Source organism: Lepisosteus platostomus, chromosome 3 (genome assembly GCF_059453375.1).
Source record: "Lepisosteus platostomus isolate fLepPlt1 chromosome 3, fLepPlt1.hap1, whole genome shotgun sequence".
Classification (NCBI taxonomy): Eukaryota; Metazoa; Chordata; class Actinopteri; order Semionotiformes; family Lepisosteidae; genus Lepisosteus; species Lepisosteus platostomus.
In genome coordinates, this window is record NC_142613.1 from 23,915,627 (window position 1) to 23,937,009 (window position 21,383).

The 21,383-nt window shown below is 37.8% G+C and overlaps 2 protein-coding genes across 2 annotated transcripts; both read left to right on the forward strand.

Annotated features, from left to right (window-relative positions):
• Positions 1-121: 121 nt before the first annotated feature.
• sprtn (SprT-like N-terminal domain) lies at positions 122-11,077 on the forward strand. Its single transcript, XM_088625039.1, has 5 exons — positions 122-703; positions 1,794-1,893; positions 2,596-2,724; positions 4,729-5,011; positions 7,096-11,077. The coding sequence occupies exons 1-5, from the start codon at positions 390-392 to the stop codon at positions 8,085-8,087; spliced, it is 1,818 nt and encodes a 605-aa protein (XP_088481165.1). The 5' UTR covers positions 122-389; the 3' UTR covers positions 8,088-11,077.
• A 2,017-nt stretch (positions 11,078-13,094) lies between these two features.
• On the forward strand, positions 13,095-19,812 carry fam89a (family with sequence similarity 89 member A). Its single transcript, XM_088625040.1, has 2 exons — positions 13,095-13,569; positions 16,829-19,812. Exons 1-2 carry the CDS (start codon positions 13,312-13,314, stop codon positions 17,102-17,104), a joined length of 534 nt encoding a protein of 177 aa, XP_088481166.1. The 5' UTR covers positions 13,095-13,311; the 3' UTR covers positions 17,105-19,812.
• Positions 19,813-21,383: the final 1,571 nt, after the last annotated feature.

The following is a 21,383-nucleotide window of genomic DNA, read 5'->3' on the forward strand; positions in this document are numbered from 1 at the left end:
TCTTAAAAATTCAGATAATCTCCCATTATCATATTTTTGGGAATACATTTATCACCGTGAACTCCGAGTAAGTACATAGTAGGACAATGATATACAGGAAGAAGACGAGGGAGGGTAATCGTATCCCAGCATGCAGTTCAATATAGCAGCTGTTCATTTTTTATTCAACATAGTTGGTTGGTTTTATATATTCGGGCTTTTAAGTTTGTTTTTTAAAGATAAGCTGTTACACTTTTATGTGAATAGCAAAGATTTTAAGAAACTGCCGTCATGTCTTCATTGAAAAAACACAAGAAATAGAGATGGGGAAAACTAACTTTTTTTCCCAAAGTGTCACTTTGACGATAGCCAACTAGTAATTAGCTTCTGTGAACAGTGCTAGTATTGGGATGTCAATGGACAAGGATTTCTTGCTAGCTCTTCAGTTACAGGACCAATTTGATCAAGAAGCGTCCGTCTCCATCGTTGACGACGATGACGATTACGTTCAAAATAAGAAGAGGAGAGTGGAAACCAGTGATGAGCTTGTTACTTACCCTCGGTCCTCTTTTAGACCTGAGAGACCGCTGTCCATAGTGGACGAGTCGTGGGAGATGCTGGACCCCAGCCCCGATGTCAGGGCGATGTTCTTGCAGTTCAACGACATGTTCTTCTGGGGCAGACTGGCCGGGGTGGAGGTGAAATGGAGCCCACGCATGACACTGTAAGCCACCCAACTTTTTTGTTGCTTGGGAATGACATCCAGTATACCCTGGAGATGCTCCGCTGCCACGTTTTATATTCCAACATGATGTTATTGCATTTCATAGTCGTTCCGCTCGTATCAAGTACCCGTGATAAATAATGTCGAACAGATTCATACTCCACGTTTATATTTCAACATTTTATATTTCAACATTTTCAACATTTCAAAAACTGTAGTTAATGATAGATTTAAGCTCCTTTAAAAAGAAAGTAAGACTTTTTTAAAAGAGTTTTATTAGCAGTTCGATCCATGTATGGTTTTGTGAGCTTTAAAAATCTACCGAGTATTTTTTTGCTCTTCTTATGCGCATAGATAATTAAAATACTTAAAGTATCTGCTTTCTGCTTAATCCGTTTAAATTGCGTGGATGATTGGCGTTTGTAAAAGTCTGCCACATAGTTGGAAGAAGTCTTATCTGATTCTCATGTTGTGAATATAACGCTTATATAATTATATAATATTAAATATTCCTATATCTATTGTATATACAGTACTATATATTAGTATTACTATTATTGGAGTGGAGCGCACTTTAAGGCACAGTAGGACAAGTGTTAAAAATTAGGCTAGCTCTTGAATAGTCTTGAATAGTCCTGAGTACTTCCTGATATTTAGTTTTCCAGATATTTAGATTCGTAAACATTAGACTGTCATTTCAAAAGTTTTTTTTTCCCTTCTCATAAAATACCCTAGTTTTTGGGGGAAATGACGGAGTTATACAAGTTGAGGCTACTGCTGTTTACTCAGATGCAGGGGTAGACATATTTGTATTTGTATGCAAGTCTGATATATTTCAGTTTTTGTGAGCTCTATGCTTTTGATAAATGAAACTGATGACACAAGTAAGCAGATATGCATGTGTGTGTAAACAGGGTATTTAGAATTTATCATTTCCAGTTTTGTCTCTGCAGTTTTCCTTAAATAAGGTGACAAGCTTTAAATATCCTGCAACATCTTACCCTTCACGGAGCCTAAAATCTGAAATGGCTCTAACTGCTGTGGAGTGGGAGTGCGGGATGGTTTGAAAGGTGCTGTTTTCCTGCCACAGGTGTGCAGGTGTGTGCTCATACGAAGGGCGAGGAGGCCTGTGCTCAATCCGCCTCAGCGAACCGTTGTTGAAGCTCAGACCGCGGCGGGACCTGGTTGAGGTCAGTCCTGCCGGTCTGCTGCGTTGGCTTGCGTTACCTGTGGAATTTCCAAGGCTAAACTAACAAAGCCCCACAGTCTTGTGCCCTTGTTCTTTATTTTCTGAATTTCTGAATTCTGAATTTCTGAAATCCAGTATCTTTAACTTAGAAGTGAATGAAAGGACAAGTTGAGTTTGTCGTTATTGCCAAACAAGTTAACTGAGCATCAAAAGAAACATAATCCTTACAACTGCAACCCTTACCACCAGGTGCACTGATATTTTATTGACCAGGTTGTTAATGCTGTCTTGTGCAAATGTGTCCCATTACTCTCAAAGAGCCTAGACACACATCACTGGGCTGGTTCACTGGTCTCTGAGCCCTAGGTGCCAAACTTTGTCCCAGCTCATCCAGCTGGTCTTTAATGGGGCTCACGTGAATGCAGGATGCATTCAGTTTATACTTTCTGAGCCCTCACCAGTCTGCATATACTACCACTCTAAATTTCCTATTAAATTCCTACATTCACTGTATTACACACTTAAGTGATTAAGTCAAGGCATTTGTTTGCAGTAGGTAGTAAATATGCATCTCCCTCTGAGTTTTCAATGCTGTCACATGTCTGGAAAAGTGTTCAGTGCACTGAACCTAAGAAAGTAGAAAAGGTTATTTTTTTAAAAGTTCATGACATGAGTATGACTGAATATTTGTGTTTTTTTCCAGACGCTCTTACATGAGATGATCCATGCGTTGCTTTTTGTCACTCAAAATAACCGCGATCGGGATGGACACGGACCAGAGTTCTGCAAGCATATGAACAGGATCAACAAAGCCAGCGGGACCAACATTACCGTAGGTTACTGATGGGGAAGAAAGCACTTTTTATATAAGAACAACATTAGAGTTTGTTTTTCAAAAATAAAAATCAGTTATTTAAAAGGTCCTTCAAATTATTTGAGTTTTTTGTTTTGCGTTAACACCACAGTGAGGTTTTGTTCTTAAGTCATAACGTTGATTTTTTTTCTTGACCAAGTCTTGGGTTTATTTAAACCCCAGCCCCACCGAGGAGGGGACAGAACAAAAGTAAAAACAAAAGAGAAAGAAAAAAAATAAAACAAAAGAGAAAGAAAAGAAAGAAAAACAGGGAGCAAAAGGTACTAAGACAACCAATATGAAACATCAGATATACGAGCAGTGTCCAAAGCCAACATTGTTGCAAAAGGTACAGGGTGCTGCCAAACTTTCTTTCTAGAAGCAAATTATCATGTAAACATCCTGACCAAACACAAGAAAAAGAAATCAGGCTCTATTACATATCATGCCATAGCCTTTTATGCTGCAGTTATCGCTGCTAAGAAAACTAATTTGTCAAGCATTAAAAGTCAAGAGCATTAAGTTATTTCATATCTCAGGAGATGGGGGATGATATTATCCCACATATAGCTCAACACAGACCCAAAATGTATTAAAATGTGTAAAATAAGTGCCCATTACCCCAGATATACAGAGAGGCAGGGAAGATCTGTTGAAACTCATCTGACCTCTCTGTCTATGGTAACATAGGCCCTGTGGATAAACATGGAACTAATAAGGTGGTGTGCCAGGTTTTTGGATGATGATGATTATAATAATCCTTACAGGATTACAGAATTTCAAGTGGCTGCTCTGCTCAGAGCACTTTCCATGTAATGGAGACTCCCCTCCACCACCTCCAATGTGTAGCCCCTACCTTGATGATGTAATGGCAGCCATAGAGCACATAGGACACTCACCACACATCAGCTATCAGTGGGCAGGAGAACAGAGTGATGAAGCCAGTTCATAGATGGAATAATATTACCCCAGATATGACATGTGTCTTAATGTTAGTTTATTCTTTTCTCTTTGCTGCAAAACTGTCATGTTATGTTTATGTGCTTTATATTTAGCTCTTAATAAATCAAAGGAATATGTATATTTACTATAAATATATAGGAATATTCTATATTTTTGCCTAGTTCTGTTGTGTATTATGCAGTTATTACTTAATTTTTTATTTTAATGTTTTTGAATAAAGGAACTACATTTTCTTCATATTACTTTATTGTTGGCTGCAATAGTATATAGAGTATGACATTTAAATTTGTTTAGGTCTGCACAATGCATTTTTCAGAGAATACATAACCATTATTTTATTTTCAGTTTTTTTCTGATTATTTTAATGATCTTAAGCGATGCAATCATTCAGAGTGATTGTGAAGTTCTTGAACAAATATAACACACAAGGCTATCCTGTAAAGCTTCACATTTTTATACATAATATTCACTGCTTTTAGGATGACATTTTCAAGTGCCTAGATTTATCCATGTCAATTTTAAAAAAAGAGAGGAAAGCAGGTTTTACTTGTAAAACATGAGCTTCCAAGCAAGAAGACAAACTGCAGCATTTGCCTAGTTCCAGTGCTTTTGCTAAACCTTGTGAACCTTTTACTGAAAAAAAACAATGAACTGGGTGATCCAAATAGCACCTTTTCAGTTATAACTGATCTTATGTTTTTTAGCAGGAAGGCAGGTAAAAACAGTTCCAGTCTCAGCTAATCCCAACAGTGGACACCTGTGCATTGGCCCATGATGAGTATGACTCCTATTCTTTTGTGCCATAATAAATGCCATTCTGACCCCAGAGCCAGCTTCACGGGATGGGAGAATGAGACAGAAGACAGACTTTAGCTTGAAATGCAGTAGGAGAACTTTAGATTTTATAACCTATTTTTTGATTTTTTCACAATATCCTCCATGCCACATGGGGGAGGGGGTGGTAGTTTGGCAAAATTGGATGATCGGCGAGTGCTGATGGATTTCCGCCGTGTCTTTCAGATCTACCACAGCTTCCATGATGAGGTGGACCTGTACCGGACACACTGGTGGCGCTGCGACGGCCCATGCCAGACCCGCCGGCCCTTCTTTGGGTACGTGAAGCGTGCGACTAATCGAGCCCCCTCTGCCCGAGACCCCTGGTGGCCTCAACACCAGCAAACATGCGGGGGCACCTTCATCAAGGTCAAGGAGCCTGAAGACTATGGGAAAAAAGGCAAGAAAGCAGAGAACAACAAGAAGGGTGGGACTCAACAGAAGGAAAAGTCCAATCCTACTGCTGCAGGTGATGTCTCTTTACTTACCCCCACTGCATAATGCGCTCAGAGATGTGACTTTGTATAATCTGCCTCATATAACTCATTTTAACATAAGAACATAAGAATGGTTACAAAGAACAAAGTTACAAGTGCCCCATCTAGCTCTTTCAATAGTTAATCCCTAATTGATCCAGGGATCTTATCCAGTCATTAGCGAAGGCAATTAGCATGTGGGCTTTGTCAACATCGTCGCCAACAATTTAAATGTTTAGTTAATGAAGAAAGTCTGATTTATATAGAGAAGTTTTTCTTATCCCAGTTGTACACAGTATTTTCCCTATCATTTACTATCTTTTGTCTTGCTTACATTTATGAGCTTTCATGGTTAGTGTTTCCTTCATACTGCTAAAAGGAACAGTGTCATAGATTCCCTGCTCTACAGAGCCCTGTTAATCTGCAATGAGAAGGTTGTGAAATTAAGAGGAGGTAGTTCTGTCTATTGTATTTCATTGTTTGGTAGTAGCTAATTAAGAGAAAGTTAGCCAGCTGTTTTGTTAAAGGTCTAATGAAATCCACTTGAAAACATGATTGAGTAGCTTATTTTAGACATCCACCACTGTTCTGAGTAAAGCAGAGCTGCCTGTTCTCATTTGGAATTTTTGAATTGCTTTATGTAATCTAGATGTGTCTTTCAGTTTGTCCAGACAAATTCCATTAGGTACTAGGTAGGTATTAGGTCTTTGTCAATACTTTATAAGATTTGCAATACTTGTACTACATTAAATCCCTTCTTTAACCATTTTCCATTTATTCCATTGTAATAAGTGATGATGGTTGCTAGTATGTAGTTATAGGTGTTAGATTATCATATTTCACAAATAGATTATGGTGAGAAAACTAGTTAAATAATTTAAAAATAAATTAAAATATTTTTAATAATGCTTTCTAGACAGTATTATAGTACATAATGGTTTCCTGAATAACCAATAAAAAGAAGGAGTTTAATGTATTTTAATGTTGGCTTTGAAGGCTGTGAATAGCATTGAATCAATTGGAATTGGGTTTATATTGGAATTTTAAGATTTACTCACAGACCAGCTGAAGTTTAATCTTAATTATGGACCATTATGGTTAGGAGATGGAACCTTAAAGAACAGATTCATATGGTTATTGAGAACAACAGTACACACTGGAGGGCGCTCTAAGTACATTTTAGAAATGCAGTAGATGCCGTATGATTCACAATGCACATTTTTCTCCATGAAGCTTGATACAGTGATTACAGTGAAATCGGCATGCAAAGTAATTAGATTATTTTCATTATGTGACATGATAAAAGTCAAAAGCTCCCTAAGCCAGTAGCAGCTGTGTGAATTGTGAATAGACATGGCAGACTGGCAGCAGACCTTGTAGTGCTAGTCCTTTTTTAATACCTGAAAACATTTTAAAGAAAAAGGAAGATATATAATCGTTGTTTAGAATATTGCTGACTGCATGTATTGCCATCATCAATGCATGTGATATTCTCAGTGTTACATCGATTGTTACATTGCCTAATTTGCAGCCTTCCCCACATGTTTGAAAAGTAAATCAGGCTGTCAACAGCCGAGCATAAAACTACACAACCCATCTGCATAAAACTACACAACCCATCTGCAGTTCCTCTTGTACAAAGCCCTGCAAAATTTGGTTTGTTGATAGTGGTGGTAAAATACCATGCTGGCTAATATTTGTAAGGGAATGCTTTTAATGAAGTGCATTCCAGCCTGGATGTATTCTGTTCAGTTCCTAAATCACATGATAAATCTCATTAATTTTTGGAGGACATTTTTTAAGAATTCTAAAAAAATATTTCAGTGAGCTCCATTTCAGATGTGTAAGTATTACTGATTTTTGCTGCAGAGAATTTGCCTTGAATTAACATAACTATCCCAACAGACAACTGGACTAATCCTGAATTATTTAGCAAGAAGAGCAAGCACTTTTCTGCCCTTGTTGTCTGACCATGCAAATAACAGTATAGAAAATGAATACAAATTTCAAATACAAATACAAAAATTATACAATATCCAACAGCACAACATTTTACTTTCTCTTTTATTCATTATAGGCCACTCTGGATCGCTGGACATACGAACCCTAATTCCATTCAGTGGAAAAGGCTTTGTTCTTGGACGCAGCTCCCAGACAACATCCTCTCAAGTAGTCCCCAGAGATGGGAGACCCTCATCTGAGCACAAGAGCACTCCCAGCCTCCTCGGGTCCCCACCAGGCAACAGGAAGGCTGAAGACGCTGGTGCGCTTGAATGGCCAGGATTGAGCAGTTCCTTGAAAAACAGCAGCACTGGCAGTGGAGACCCTAAATCTGGAGGAAACCAAAGTGTCCCTCCAAAAGGAAATCCAACAGGGAAAAGATCTGTTGGCAACAGTAAAGCTTTTGTTAACATTAATGGGTCTCCCATCAGAATTTTAAAGGCCAATGGTCAGTTACAAAAGCCATTAAGTAATTCCAGAGACTTTTTTGGTGCTAAGCAGAGGCTTGTTAACGATCTCTTCCAAGCAAAAGGAGCAAAATCTCTAGAAGGACCTGGGGTGAGCAAAGGTGGTACCATTTCCTCCAAAGCACAAAGTGAAGTCAGGGGCCAATCTAAGTTAATGAAAAATGAAAGGTCCCCCACAGATGAATCCCATTCGAAAGGTTTCAAAGCATCTGAGAAGAGGGGAGGTGTAAGTGCCACTGAAGTCCAGAAATCAGACACCTCAGAAATCCCAGGCTGCTCAAGAGATGTAAAGCCAAGTCCTTTTGAGCCTCTTCATTCAAAGTACTTTAAATCGCCGGGAAAGTCAAAGACGGACGTCCCAAATGCTAGGAAGAGACTTCGGGATGAGGGCAGCTCAGCACACATTTTTGATTTCTTCCAGAGGACAACAACAGAGTGGAGCAAACCACAGACTCAAGCTGAGAGCACTGTGACTACCACTCCTTCACCCGTGGTGAACATCCCTCCCAGCTCTGCCAATTGTATGGTCAGCTGCCCTGTGTGCCACACAAAGGTGCCGGAGTCCACAATCAATGAGCATTTAGATACCTGCCTCAAGTGAGGCCCAGCGGTTATCTGTGGTCCAGAAGCATGTCTGTTAAAGTATAAGATTAAACAGAAGAAATGTGCTTCTTCTACCTTAGATTAGTCTTAACAGCCTATGTGGTTTGGATGAATAGAGTATCATATTTATAACTGGCTAATAAGTGAACACTCCTAGTCTTGAGGGCTATACTGTTGCATGGTTTCTTAATTATTCCTAGAACAGCAAGTGCTCACATTGGTTCATGTAAACAATATTAACATGCAGCTCAGGGGTAATGAAAAATCTGAAAGTCCTGCTGTGCCTTTGAAATGCTTTTTGTGGCATAGACAGAGTAAACTGTGTAAGCCTTAGTGAGATCATGTAAAAAGCGTTGTAGGGCATACGGAAAAGCAAAGGTAATATTTACCCTGGAAAATGTCTGTGACAGGCCATCTTGGAGTACTGCAGTTTACTGCTTTGCCAGCTTTAATTTCACTTGCTGAACCATTTTAGCACTTTAGATATAGATCTGTCAAATCAATCCAAGCATTTTAATATGTGGAAGAGTAGTATTAAAAATGCATTTTAAATATTTATTTCTATTTGCAAAAATGACCAGGAAACAAAAAAAGGCTTTACATTTTAGAAGTGCAATTGTATTTATATGTATTTGGAGCACAGACTCAGGTTTCACATTTACAACATTTACCTCGAGGTGTACTAGAAATACATTCTTATTTGAGTGAATGTTTTAAAACAAAAGCCTATTACATTGTACATACCCTGGACAGAATCTTGCAGTGTACGATGCAGGCTCCAGTCTGTAGTGGACCTAATGTTTGAAGTCACACCTAAATCGGATGATTATAATAGGTGCACAATCTCTGTCCTTAAGGGAAATAACATAGAATGTTTTCAGGGTCTCTTTTAATCACTGACAGTTGAAGACCCTTGCATAGCTTTAAATTAGCCCAGTTAAGCTGATTAATTCAATTAGGTCAGTAAGAGCAGAGGTAGAACAAAAAATCACAGATACTGCAGCCCTCCAGGACTGGAGTGAGCACTTGTAATGAGTGACTGAAACCACTTTCTCTTCTTTAATTGATACAGCTTATAACTAAACCATGATAAAACTAAATTAAAATATCTTTTTGTTGAATTCATGCACATTATTTCTATGAGTAACATTCTCTAGTTGGCCAAGTATACAAAATAGACAAAGGAAATACTGGCAAAATTAACTACAACATTGCATTAAAGGGGTGGTTTATTAAAATGAAAATAATTTTTTGGAACATTTACTAGTCACAGCTATTCAGTAAATATGAATTTTTAGACTAAAGCATTTTGGATCAGTAATACTTAAAGATTCAGTAGCAACTTCAAATACTAGGTGTGCTTCTGTCTGGAGTACTGTGCAAGTGTGCAGAATTCTGGTTTGAATATATCTAAAATTCTTATTTGTTTATTAATTATTTTCCTAGTGCTGTAGATGACAGAATGTACTTTTAACATGTATTTCTTAATATTTCTCATCCACATACAGAAACCTTCTCCATTTCTAACATAGTGCTATATGAAGTGTGATTCATTTAGTGAACTATGATTATGTAGGAATTGAAAAATGAATCATTACGTCTGTGTTGAAGTTCTGTGGGTCTGGCCAATGTCAGGCTTGTTCTGATGTGGTCCACTGCGATGACCACTACAACTTCTGTTACAGCTCTTTGAAACAGACAGGACTCCATCACTCAGTTTTGTTACAATTGTCTCTGTAATTATTTAAAGGAAAAAAACTGGATCAGTATAGCAATTAAAGAGCTTGTTGTAAGTACTGCGATGGAATTCATGGAATGAAAGGGCGTAATGTGCACCTTTTAATGCTAAGTCAGGTATTCAGTAGAATAAACCAATTACAAAATTTACTTCAAAGAAAGTGGAGACAGGCTAACACAGTTGATTTATCTTATTGATAAAAATGAGATAAACAATGAGATACCCTAAAGCCTTAAAGATTGCAATACATACTCCACATCATCAGTGTTGCTGCTTCTCGGAGTGAGAAGTACTGTACCTGTACAGTTCCTTTTGCAGACTTGTATTACATTTCAAAAGAGTTGTACTACTTTGTGTTGTATGTGAGATGCTCATATTTTGAAAGGATCGTAAAAGAAGAGTTTGATTTTAATAAGGAAGAGTTTACTTTTACAGGATTTTTATCATTAAGATGAGGTAGTGTTGGCAGTAGAGCTGCCCTTTCTCTCCCCATGTTCTAACAGACTGTTCTAACAGACTGTTAGAACAGTGACTTTTTTTCCTCCTATTCTGGCAGCGTGTTTACTGTGTGTCTGATTCTTTTTAGGTCAGCACTTCAATGATTTGGCTATTTAAATTGAGGAAGAGCTGTTTATTCAAAATAGAGATAAAAATAGTAGACAGGATTATTTTCAATCAAACAATTCTGTTCCTCATTATTGGCTTAAAATAATGAAAATGTGTTAATCACAATCAAGAATTATTATTAAGTAATTAAATCAAAACACCTCATTTCCATTTACTGTTTTTGTGACTTGTTGACAAGTTCTTTATTTTGAGATTTTATATTTTTCACTTGTGCCAGTTTTTACAAGATTTTTGTAGACAATTATTGGATTTTAAAATAATATCCAGGTAATTACTAGAATTTGACTTGCAAGTGAATATTATACACCATTTTTAGCCAAAAGTGTTTTAGCCAAGAATTTCAATTCTGTTTCTGAACATAGATTACTTCTAGATTTTTACCATATGCTTTACAGGATATGTTAAAAAGATCCCGTGATAAAAACCTCTGACATTGAGAAGGCAGTCCGTACCACTGGTGGGAGCGTTTCGAAAACTTTGCCATTGAAATGCTGCTGTGTTTTTGAGTTGTTAATTGTTAGCATTGGTCCATGGTTTAAGAGTATTTAGCTGTTTTTTGTTTCTTTTTCCATGTGATTGTGAATTGTTCATAAATTAATAAATTAGAATCATATTAAAAATTCCAGAGTTGTATTTTTCTGAATAGTCTCCCGGATGTCTTCTGGATCCCAATTCCAGAACCAGCAGAATTGGGAATATCCTCAGAGTATACCTGGCTGTTTATTTGATGGATGAAATCACAGTGTACCATGCATTTATCAAGCATGACCATATTCTTTCATGTTAAACACACCGCGAGTGATGGAAGAATCTGGTCCAGCCCTAATTGTAAGGGAAGCCACAGTTCTGACAGTGTTGCTAGTAGTCTTCTGCTGCTTGTGTCACTGTAGTTCCTGAGGATATGTCATGTGTTCGAATTTTGATATAACCTTGTACATTGGAGGTTATATTTCTAGTTCCTGCTTAGTCTTTTCTGTTTAATACTAAAAAGAGACCAATCTTTTAAGCTGTTTAGGTCATTTTCTTATGTTCTGGAATGTTATGGCAGTTCTTTGAACTGATTCCAAAGCAGCAATATCTTTTTGTTATAACCTGGTGACCACAGCTGTGCACATTATTCTAAATGCTGTCTTATTAATACATTATTTTACCATAGTATCCCCTGAATGTCTATGCTATTATTTATATATCGAAATACTTGGCATTATTTTATATATTTCTCACATTTACTGAAGGATGAAAACAATGTGAATATGAAACTCAAAAATGCAGTATGAAGGCCTTTTCATTGCTATCATCTATGTCATTCACTGTTTTCCATCTTGGACTGAAGTTTGTTTTTGCTACCTGCTTCTATTATGACATTACTGTATGTGTTATTTGTCAGTGTTTCCAAGTAATGAATAGATTATTGATGAGATTATCAACCTTGTTAAAAAACTAGACCATGGGGCCAGTCTCCTGTGCTGGTGAGATAAATGGTTTCTGGTTTCCCTTCCACCTGACTACTTAATTACCAATTGAATTCATCATTTGCTTAAGATAGCTAAAGCATTTATTTGTTCTAATGAAGTTGGAGATTTACAGATACCGAAAACACTTGATGGACTCCAATATTCAGTCCATCGAGCCATTTAGTGGATAGAAGCTAATTGATCACAGGATCTCAACCTTGAAGGATCTTCAATCTTATTGAAAGAAGGCAGGGTATCGGCTTCTGTGACATCATTTTGTAGTGATGCTTTCATGTGTCTCGGTTTATTTTTAACAGTCTGACCCAAGGAGTACAATTACCCTTACTCAGGAGAATTTAAAAGATCAGTATAGGGAAAAATTCTTCTGCTCTGGCCAGGTTCTCAAAACGTACAGCTGATCTCTTTTTATATTCATAGATTCCTTGTGTAATTGGAGGAGGAGTCTTTGAAAGAGAAGTTACGCCTTTTTATTATTTGTATTAGTAATGTTCCAAGTTCAGTCTCTTCAAGCTAAACGTAGTGGATCCTATCAATTTTCAGCTACGTCCATTTCAAAAGAAATTTGATTAGCTTTTTTAGCAGTTTGCAGCATTTATATCTGTGACAGTATATTCCAGAAAAGTAATGAATGGAGTTATTCCAAATGTACATTTATAATGAAATTCAGAACCAATCCCTTTTATCTGATTATATTAAGATACACTTTGCATTGTGATATTAGGTATTCTGGAAATGCTGACTACCCAGTTACATTCCTATCTAATTTTCTCCTACATTGCTGTTCTATAATTGGAACATTTTTGTTGTAATGCCAATCCAATTAAAGCTTAAAGAAGACTTCAAGTATTCTTGAATACTTGAAATGAGAAAGACTAAACGATTACATTGAAAGAAGGAATTTAAGAATCTAGTTAGGGACCAAGTAGAGCAACAACCCTGTAGGTTTTTTTTAATTAAAAAAATCCGATTCTGACAAACCACCACAAACAACGCAACAGTCTCCTGCAGATGTTTCTTTAAGTATAATATTGTACATAGGCCTAAACCCGAGCACCATTAAATCTGTTACCGTTATCCTAAATAGAAAGCTGGTTTCCCAAACAGAGAGGATGTTTGTGAACATTCAAACACCCTTTCCTGTCACTCAGGGCGACGCCCGCTGACTGCAGAGCCTGAGAGCGAGTTAAAGGGACAGGAAGTCGACTGCAGGAGATTAGTTGATGACGTTTTGGGATACGGAGCTCCTGTAAGGGTGTTTAGCGAGCGCTGTGCTTTCCAGAGATACTCTCTTTTCCCGGATGCAGAAATCTAATACGGGATGTAACATTTACCGGTGTATGTAGAACTTGGGTCGTTGCGGTTGCTATTCAGAAGGGCCAAGTATGAACGGTAAGTCAGCCAACGGCACCGCGGGTGGGGGCGTCCTGCCGGCCTGCATTGAAGGGCTACCGCCGCTCCCGAAGAGCCTGAGCGGCTTGCTCAACTCGAGCGGAGGGTCGTGGAGGGAGATGGAGAGGATGTACGCGAAGAAGACAATGATCCAAGACGACCTGAGCCGCGGGCGCAGCAATACGGACAGTCTAGCGGCCAATAAACCAGCCAACCTGGATGCAGCCCTGGCACTTCTCAGGAAAGAAATGGTAAGGCACGTTTCTGACCATCGAATTTCTGAAGGGGGTCACTGTACCTTTCGTCCTTTCGTCTAAAAACGGTACCTGTGCAGTATTTCGGTTTTAAAATCCCATAAAAAATAGACCATTGTTGAGTGAAAACATGAAGTGAAAAGAAATCAACAGCTGTGCCTCAGGATCATCAGATTACTGTAATCGTTTAATCCTCGCTGTTGTTGAAAACCCGCATTGTGTAGTTATTAATCTTGCTCAGCGCTACAATTGTGCTATTATCTGGGCGAATGTATTTCTTGAGAATTTCGACAAAGGGATTGTTCAGTCATGTGACACAATATTTGGTCAGTACGCAAGGTCTATGGCCCTGCTTCCAAAAACTTTCTGCGTTTATAAAGCAGGCACTGTTTTAAAAAGGGGACTTCTTATTTTTACCTGTGTAAATAAATCGATAAATGTTTTCTGGTTTGTTTATACGAAATGTTCTTTATTTTAAAATGCATAGGTGTGCCTTTTCCTGTACATAGAGGTTAAGAATTGTTTTGACCAAGCTGGATATACTGAACAAAGTAAACAAAAGTCTTATTAATTTAGAGACCAGAGCACTAGGTTTTCAGTGTTGACTTAAATAACTGAAGCGATCAGTTTTACTCCCCTCATTTTCTAAAAACTCAGTTTAATAACAAGTTACTTGCAAACTAAACAGATGTTATCGGCCGTCGTAGAAGAGTCAGCATATTGTTTTTGTACAGTTTTAGAATTAAAAGGCATAAAGGGTTTAAAAACAGTGTGATTCCACTTTTTAAAGCGAGATTTTTAACTAAGCGTTACGTATCCTTTTACTTTTAAAAACTAGGTTATTGTGTTATTCCTTGCCAAAGTATGCATAGTCTTTTAGTCTTGCAGAAAGCCTAGGAATACGACACAACATGCCTGTTCATATCCAGAGGGCGTACTTTTTCAGCCGAAGGCATTTTGTAAGATTTTGTGGGGAAAACCTTTGTAGCAAATGTCTCTGGAGGATGTGGACGAAGTCTACAGGGGGCCGCCTAAAATCGCTAAGAAGCGAAAAGTCACCTTTCACAGTTTAGTTAAAACTTAATCACGAAACTGCTGTAAACCTGTTAAAGATATAAACCAGTTTTTAATCTCTAGCAAATTAAACATTTGGGACATGTATTTTAGGTATATAACCTACTCGATTCTCCATGGTTGGTCTTGCTAACTAAAAAGAGTAAAGGTATTAAAGTTCATAGCACACACAGATGTAATAAATACTGTACAAAGCTAAACATAGCAATAAGCCGTTTTGCCTTAGATGTTTTTAAAAATGTGGTGTTATTTTTTCAGATATGGTCCTGTGTCCAATTTCTGATACCTTATGATTTCCAGTGCCCTTTCTGATTTGAAAAGCTTTCTTTTCTCTTTTTTATCCAACTTGCCAATTTTCCCTTTCTGTTCCATGAAGATTTACTGGCATTTACAGCAAGTTTACTGAGGCATGTTTCTTAGATGTTGATTTTAAGATGAGTTCTTCTGACTTGTATGTTTTGTGAAATATCAAATATAAAATGTATTAAGTTAACATCTAAAACTTGTTTTGAAGTAAATTACACAAAGCTACTTTCTTTTTGGTGATGTGTTGTTTGTGTGGAAGCTGATAGCCCTGGCCCTGGAGGGTGGGTATAAATGCAATGTTTTATTACCGAACAACTTACTAAGATAAAACAGCTGTTAACCAACTTAACTGGACCAATTGAACAGCTTCCCCAAGTTCTACAGGTGCTGCTGCTTTAAAGAAAACTTGAAAACCTGTGGACACACTGGCTCTTCAGATCAGTGTTTTCTGGAAAAGGCTACTTTCTTGCTACTCATACAGGATAGTTTTTTTAGGGACCAGGATATAATTGTATGAGCAATAACTCTGAACTCAGACATAACACACATTGCATATCTTTCAGGGTCACTGTTGTCTTCTCAGTGGCATCCCTAACCAGTTTCCTTCTTTCTTAGCTGCTCACTTTGGAAGGACTCACTGATCTAGGCGGTGTTAGGGTGGTGTGATGCACATCTTAATGATAAACTTCACTGTACTCAAAGTGGTACATCACTAGCTCCTGATCTGTGCAATGCAATGACTTTATCCCTGAATTGTTTTCGAAGACCTCTTTTTATCCATGGTCAAGTTGTTATAAATCTTGAATTTGAAGCCACATTTCACAAAGTGATGTCTGATGGAACATGCTGAGATGGGTGTATCCGATTTGTAGTCAAGCTAGGCCACATTAATAACACATAGAGACCATAAGTTTGACAGCTCTCACAATTAGTGTAATCTTTTGTATCTGTTGCTATAGCAAGTGGGTTGAATACTAGTAATTGAGTCTTCTAATCTTCTTGGAAAACCTAATTTACATCTCTCTTTTTTTTTGTACCATTTTCTTGATCAGTTTGAAGTCGGTTCTGAAAATAAAAGTCCTGTTTGATAGTGTCTTGAATGCAAAATCTAACAAAAAGCGGAAATTGTGCAGGTGGATCCTTTTATACCTACATAGTTGAATACTTTTCGGTATATTATTTAACATTAAAGATTTTTTCAGTGTTTCAGAGAATAAATCTAGAAATTCTAAACTTTTGGCCTTTATTGATTAGGTTTAATTGGCTTAATTGGTCTTTATCGATACATTTAGAAAATCTCTCTCTTCATAAAATCTTGAGCTAATATGCAAATAACCTCCCAGACAGTTAAGTGCTGCCTATGTGTGATAAGTATCACTGTGTTTTACCAGGATTCTGTCGAAGCAGCTCAGGCTCCAGAGCCATAAGGCGTCACCCGTTCTGAGCCAAATGCCAAAAGGCCAGGCCTCCTACCATGAGGGTATTGTTATTCTCCAGGTTCCATGGGGGTGACCTCACCTTCTGTAACGGGCTCATTGCCGAATGTGAACACATGGTGATAAGGGTGTGTGTGCCTGAAACGTTGTAGAACTGCTGTGATCAGGTGATTGCTCTGCTTGGCATGGTGTCTGCAGACTAGAATCTCCACCATGGAAATTTGCAGTTTAAGCAAGGTAGGGACCCACCTTTTGTTTATTGTTGCTTGCTGATCACATGAAAGAAAGCACGGAACAGAAATGTTGGTAAAACTGGAAGCAACTGAGGTCTCCGACCTGGACGTGTCTTGTGAATCTGGAAACTGTGTCGATTCCGGGTTGTAAACAGAGCACACCAGTGACGCGTATCAACATCACTCTTTTCTTTCTTTTTTTTAAAGGTGGGTTTACGCCAACAGGACATGTCTTTGCTCTGCCAGTTGTGGTCTCTTCATGAGTCGATTCAGGAGTACAAAGGCAGTTGCCAGGATCTGACGGCAGCATCCAATGTGGATGGGCCATACGGCATGGAGAATGGCTACTCTGATGATGATGACGATTTTGACCAGGACTCCAGCATTAGCCCCTCTGAGCTTCCAATTATAGATGAGCCTGCTCCCAAAAATGGAACTAGCAAGGACAAGTGGATACACGACTCTTTCCATATCACCATTTAGAAGAGTGGAGAACACCACTCTCTGAATGTTTCATTAACGCACGGCGAATTGCTCTTTTTCTAGTGGCAATACCCTTTTCTATAACAAGATTGCCGAGCGTTTGGTTATGCTGGCTTGTAGTTTTTTTTCTTCAACATACTTTTATATATATTTTATTAAACTACTATTTATTATATAAAAATGGTCAGAAGGCAATTCTGACGCATTGCATAAAGTCGGTGTGTTTCTTTTTTTAAATTTAACAGACAAATGTTTTTAAGGTAAACTTATTCTGGAAATTTGACATAAATGCTGAAAATTGCATTGTTTTTCTCCCACTTGTTTAGAGAAAAATCCAAGTATAAAACCTACTGAATAGCCAAGAATTGTCTTTCTGGTTCAGTACAGTTAGACTCAGATCATATTTGTGGTGCTATAGTTTTCATACTAAACTCTGGATATTTTATACACTGAACTAAGCAATTTCGTTGTATAAAAAGTCTTAACACACAGTGATTTATAGTTTTTGGTGTACAAGGCACCAGCTAACTTCAGCTTTCCCAGAAGCAAGGAGTTTAGAATTTCACTGTGAAAGGCAGATAGCGGTCAGATATTCAGGAGGAGGTCGAACCCTAACCTTGCCAACTCTGTTCTCCTATGTCGAAATATTATACATCCCTCCTTCCAAGCCAGCATCACCCTTGCAGCATGGCTAGTAAACTAAAGGGGTTTTCCAGCACCTTTGTCCTTAGGGGCAGGCTGTTTCCTCATCTAGATATGTTAAACTGATAAAAGCAAACAAATTCAAATTGTGCCTCAATTTAAAACTTATCTTAATTAGTGTTTGAACATGCAACTGAATTCGCAGCATGCACAGAAACAGGGTGGATTTGTTTGAGTGAGAGAAGAGTGATGTCACTGAAACATGGAGAAAAGGGGTTCCGTAACCAAATATGGTACTTTGTTTGCTAAAGTAGTCCTGAGAGTCAACAAGTAGCTGACCTGAGAGAAGTAGTCCTAACCCTTTGCTTGTGGTTTACAGATTGTTTAACCACGTTATGAACTCGACATGCAATGACTGTGAACTGGTCCACATCACCTCATTATTACTATGCTTGTATTTGAGGTGTGCACCAAGACTAATGGTATATTTAGATAACATGTACATTTACAGCAGGTATGCACTGAAAACACAAGTAATGTAAGAAATATTATTCATAATACAATTTAAAACATGTTGAAATCTATCCCGACAAACTTATATTTGAAAAACTACAAACAAAACTTGGGCCTTACCTAGTCGTGTGGTGAATAGGTACAATACCTTATGTTAAAGAGGATACAGGACCCCCTGTGCTAGTTATCTATTAATGCAAATTACTGTTGCTATCTACTGTGGTACACATATTCCCAAAATATCATATCCATTAATCATATTTTAAAAAATTGTATTCAGATTCCCAGGGTACAGAAAAAGTCATATAGGTGAAACCATATCAGCAAAAATCATAGACCTAAGGATTACTGTGTGTTTTTGGTGCACCTTATGAGTGGTGTGTCTTTATGGTGCTAACACTACATGGCTTCTGTACTCTGTTGATACCAACTTTCCATGTTTTTCCACCCCAAGCAGACGAGGTGTTCCAATCTTCTGTTGGAGCTTGAGTGATTGGCCTACTTGGAGTTAATGGAGGGAGGGGAGACTTGTTAGATAATAGTCTGGCACCATAGGTGTTACATAATTATTGTGTAAAACAGTTCTGTTTTGGAAGCCTTGATGTATGTCATATAAACGCCTCTGCATGTCCTTTGTTTTTATGTCAAAAGATAAAAGATACGTTACAAAGGTATTGCTGTCATGTTTTTTAATCAAACATTTTCCCCATCTATACAACATTTTTCTGTAAAGCAGTGGTGTGGCTTGTAACCTTTTGTTTACCAATCAAATGTACAATTTTTATTTCACGGTATTACGACAAAAAATGTTGTTACCACATATCTTCTTGAATTTGTGTTTCCTGAAAACAATGAAGCTCATTCTTATGTCTTAAATAACTGCTTTTATGTAATCTTTTAAATTTTAGTGATAAAATTCCTGCAGAATGTGATCCATTAATGATAAAATGCTTCTGTTATCCAACTGGCAAAAAGTTATTGTTCCTCCCAAAAAATATCAGTAGTGCTTTTTTGCATGCCAAAATAAATGGCAAAGTATTACTTTTGCCTTGTGTCTAACCTGAGAGCTACAGCTTGCTTCAACGATATCTGTTGAGTTCAGTGTTCTCATCTGACTTTGTAAGTGTGATACAGATGTATCATTTAAACAGTGTTGACTGTAGATTGAACTGGAAGCCAACTTGCACCCTAAGTTGGAAATAGAGTTTTAGGTTGCAAGAACTTGGGGTGAAATTTAAATTCTGTTCAAGTTATTCTCTGAAATGAACTTGTCACTGAGTCAAGAAATGTATTTCCTTGGATTACCATGTGCATTTTTCCAGTAAGTGACCATGCAGCTGTACTAAATGTTGTTAAGAAGGATTTAACAAAGCTGAATTTTTATATGCTTTCAACTGTTTGTTTTTTTTTAAACTCAGCTATGCAAATAAGTGATCAATTAAAGATAAAACTGGCACATTAAAGAGTAATCCAATATAAAACTGTGTTAAACTAATGCTTGTCTTTGTTCAATGCTTTAAAAATATTTCAAATAAAATCTGCAGTAAGCTTTCCTGTTGGTTCAAATCTTGATCGGACAATTGACATCCAGGAGGATATGCCTCACAGGCTTATATTTTATAAAGAACATCAGTAATTGCGTACAGAGGTGACTAAACATGGGTGCTGACATAATTTGCAAGGTGTTGCATGAGTCAAAGGTAACTGGATTAAAATACATTTTGGAGACGTTTAGCTGGTCCACACCCCAAATATTTCTCTACTCAGTGCTGTAAGCTGTGTTTTCTCCTAGCATCAGGTGCACAATGGAGATGGTTCTGTAGGAACACTGTATCTGCTCTTAAATAGCTTTTCAAAAGCTGTAAGTAAATAGAATTATGGAGGTGCCATTGAGACAGTATGCAATGCGTATTGAAATAATTTTTTTCACTTTAGTTTGAGAATTTTAGAGCACAAAATAAGGAGCAAAATTACACCATATAATGGAATCCTTAGAAAGTTGTCCTGTTTTTTTCAGCACCTTCCACAAGTCATCCATCCGTCCATGTTTTAACTGGTTTTTCCAATTCAAGGTCGCAGGGGAGCCAGAACCTATCCCGGCAAGCAACTGGCACAGCGCAGAGTGTAACTTGGATGGAATGCCAGTCCTTTGCAGGGCAAACAAACACAAATATAGACATGTACAGTAAACACACACTTGCTCCACAGACAATATTCCCAGAAGCCACTTAACCTACCCATATGTTTTTGGACTGTGGGAGGAAACTGGAGCACCCACGCAAATAAAACAAACAGGGAAACATCCAAACTCCACACAGATAGCACCCTAGATCTGAAGTTGAGCCCAGTGCTTCAGTGCTGTGAGGAAACAATGCTAACCACTGCACCACCAAATTTACATCTATGGACTGCAAGCATCATGCCTGTGTATTTTTTTTTAATGTGAAGAAGTCTCTGTGTTCCCAATGGTGTCTTTCCATATCTGAGGTACACAACATGGGACAGGTGAGGAGGTTACCTCTGAAGATAAACTATGATGCAAGTCTGATGAAATTCAGCACAGAAGTAAGATCTGCAACATTACTTGGTACTGTAGCTTAGTTGCTGAGCAGCAGTCAACCTCACTTAATGCTCAGTAGTGCACATAATGGTCAGTCATTAGCCAAAATGTGTACACTGTGTCCACCGTACAGCTGTAAAGCCATTTGGCTCATTCAAGCAAAACACAGGCCTTCTGCTGTTCTGAGTTGGCAAATTGTGCCTGATTGTTAGTCTAGTGACTGCAACATTTTTAAGGCTGAATTTCAATTCGGAGCACATTACTGTGCCCAAAGGTGTTCATTTACTATTGGACTTTTATCCTTGCACAAAACATTGCCATTTAGTGTTGAATGTGGATTTGAGTATGCTTTGCACTACGGGGTCTGACTTCTGAAAAATGACTCAGGTCATTTTGGGTCATTGGGCTTTGCTGAAAAATAATGTTTTTCTCAATATTTAAAGTTTTTAAACACCACTTTATACAGTATGAATTGATTTTTGCTAATAGATTAATTTGTTTTGGGGCCCATATTATACAGTTGAGTGACTGCAATAATAGGTCAAGAAATGATCCAAGGACTCT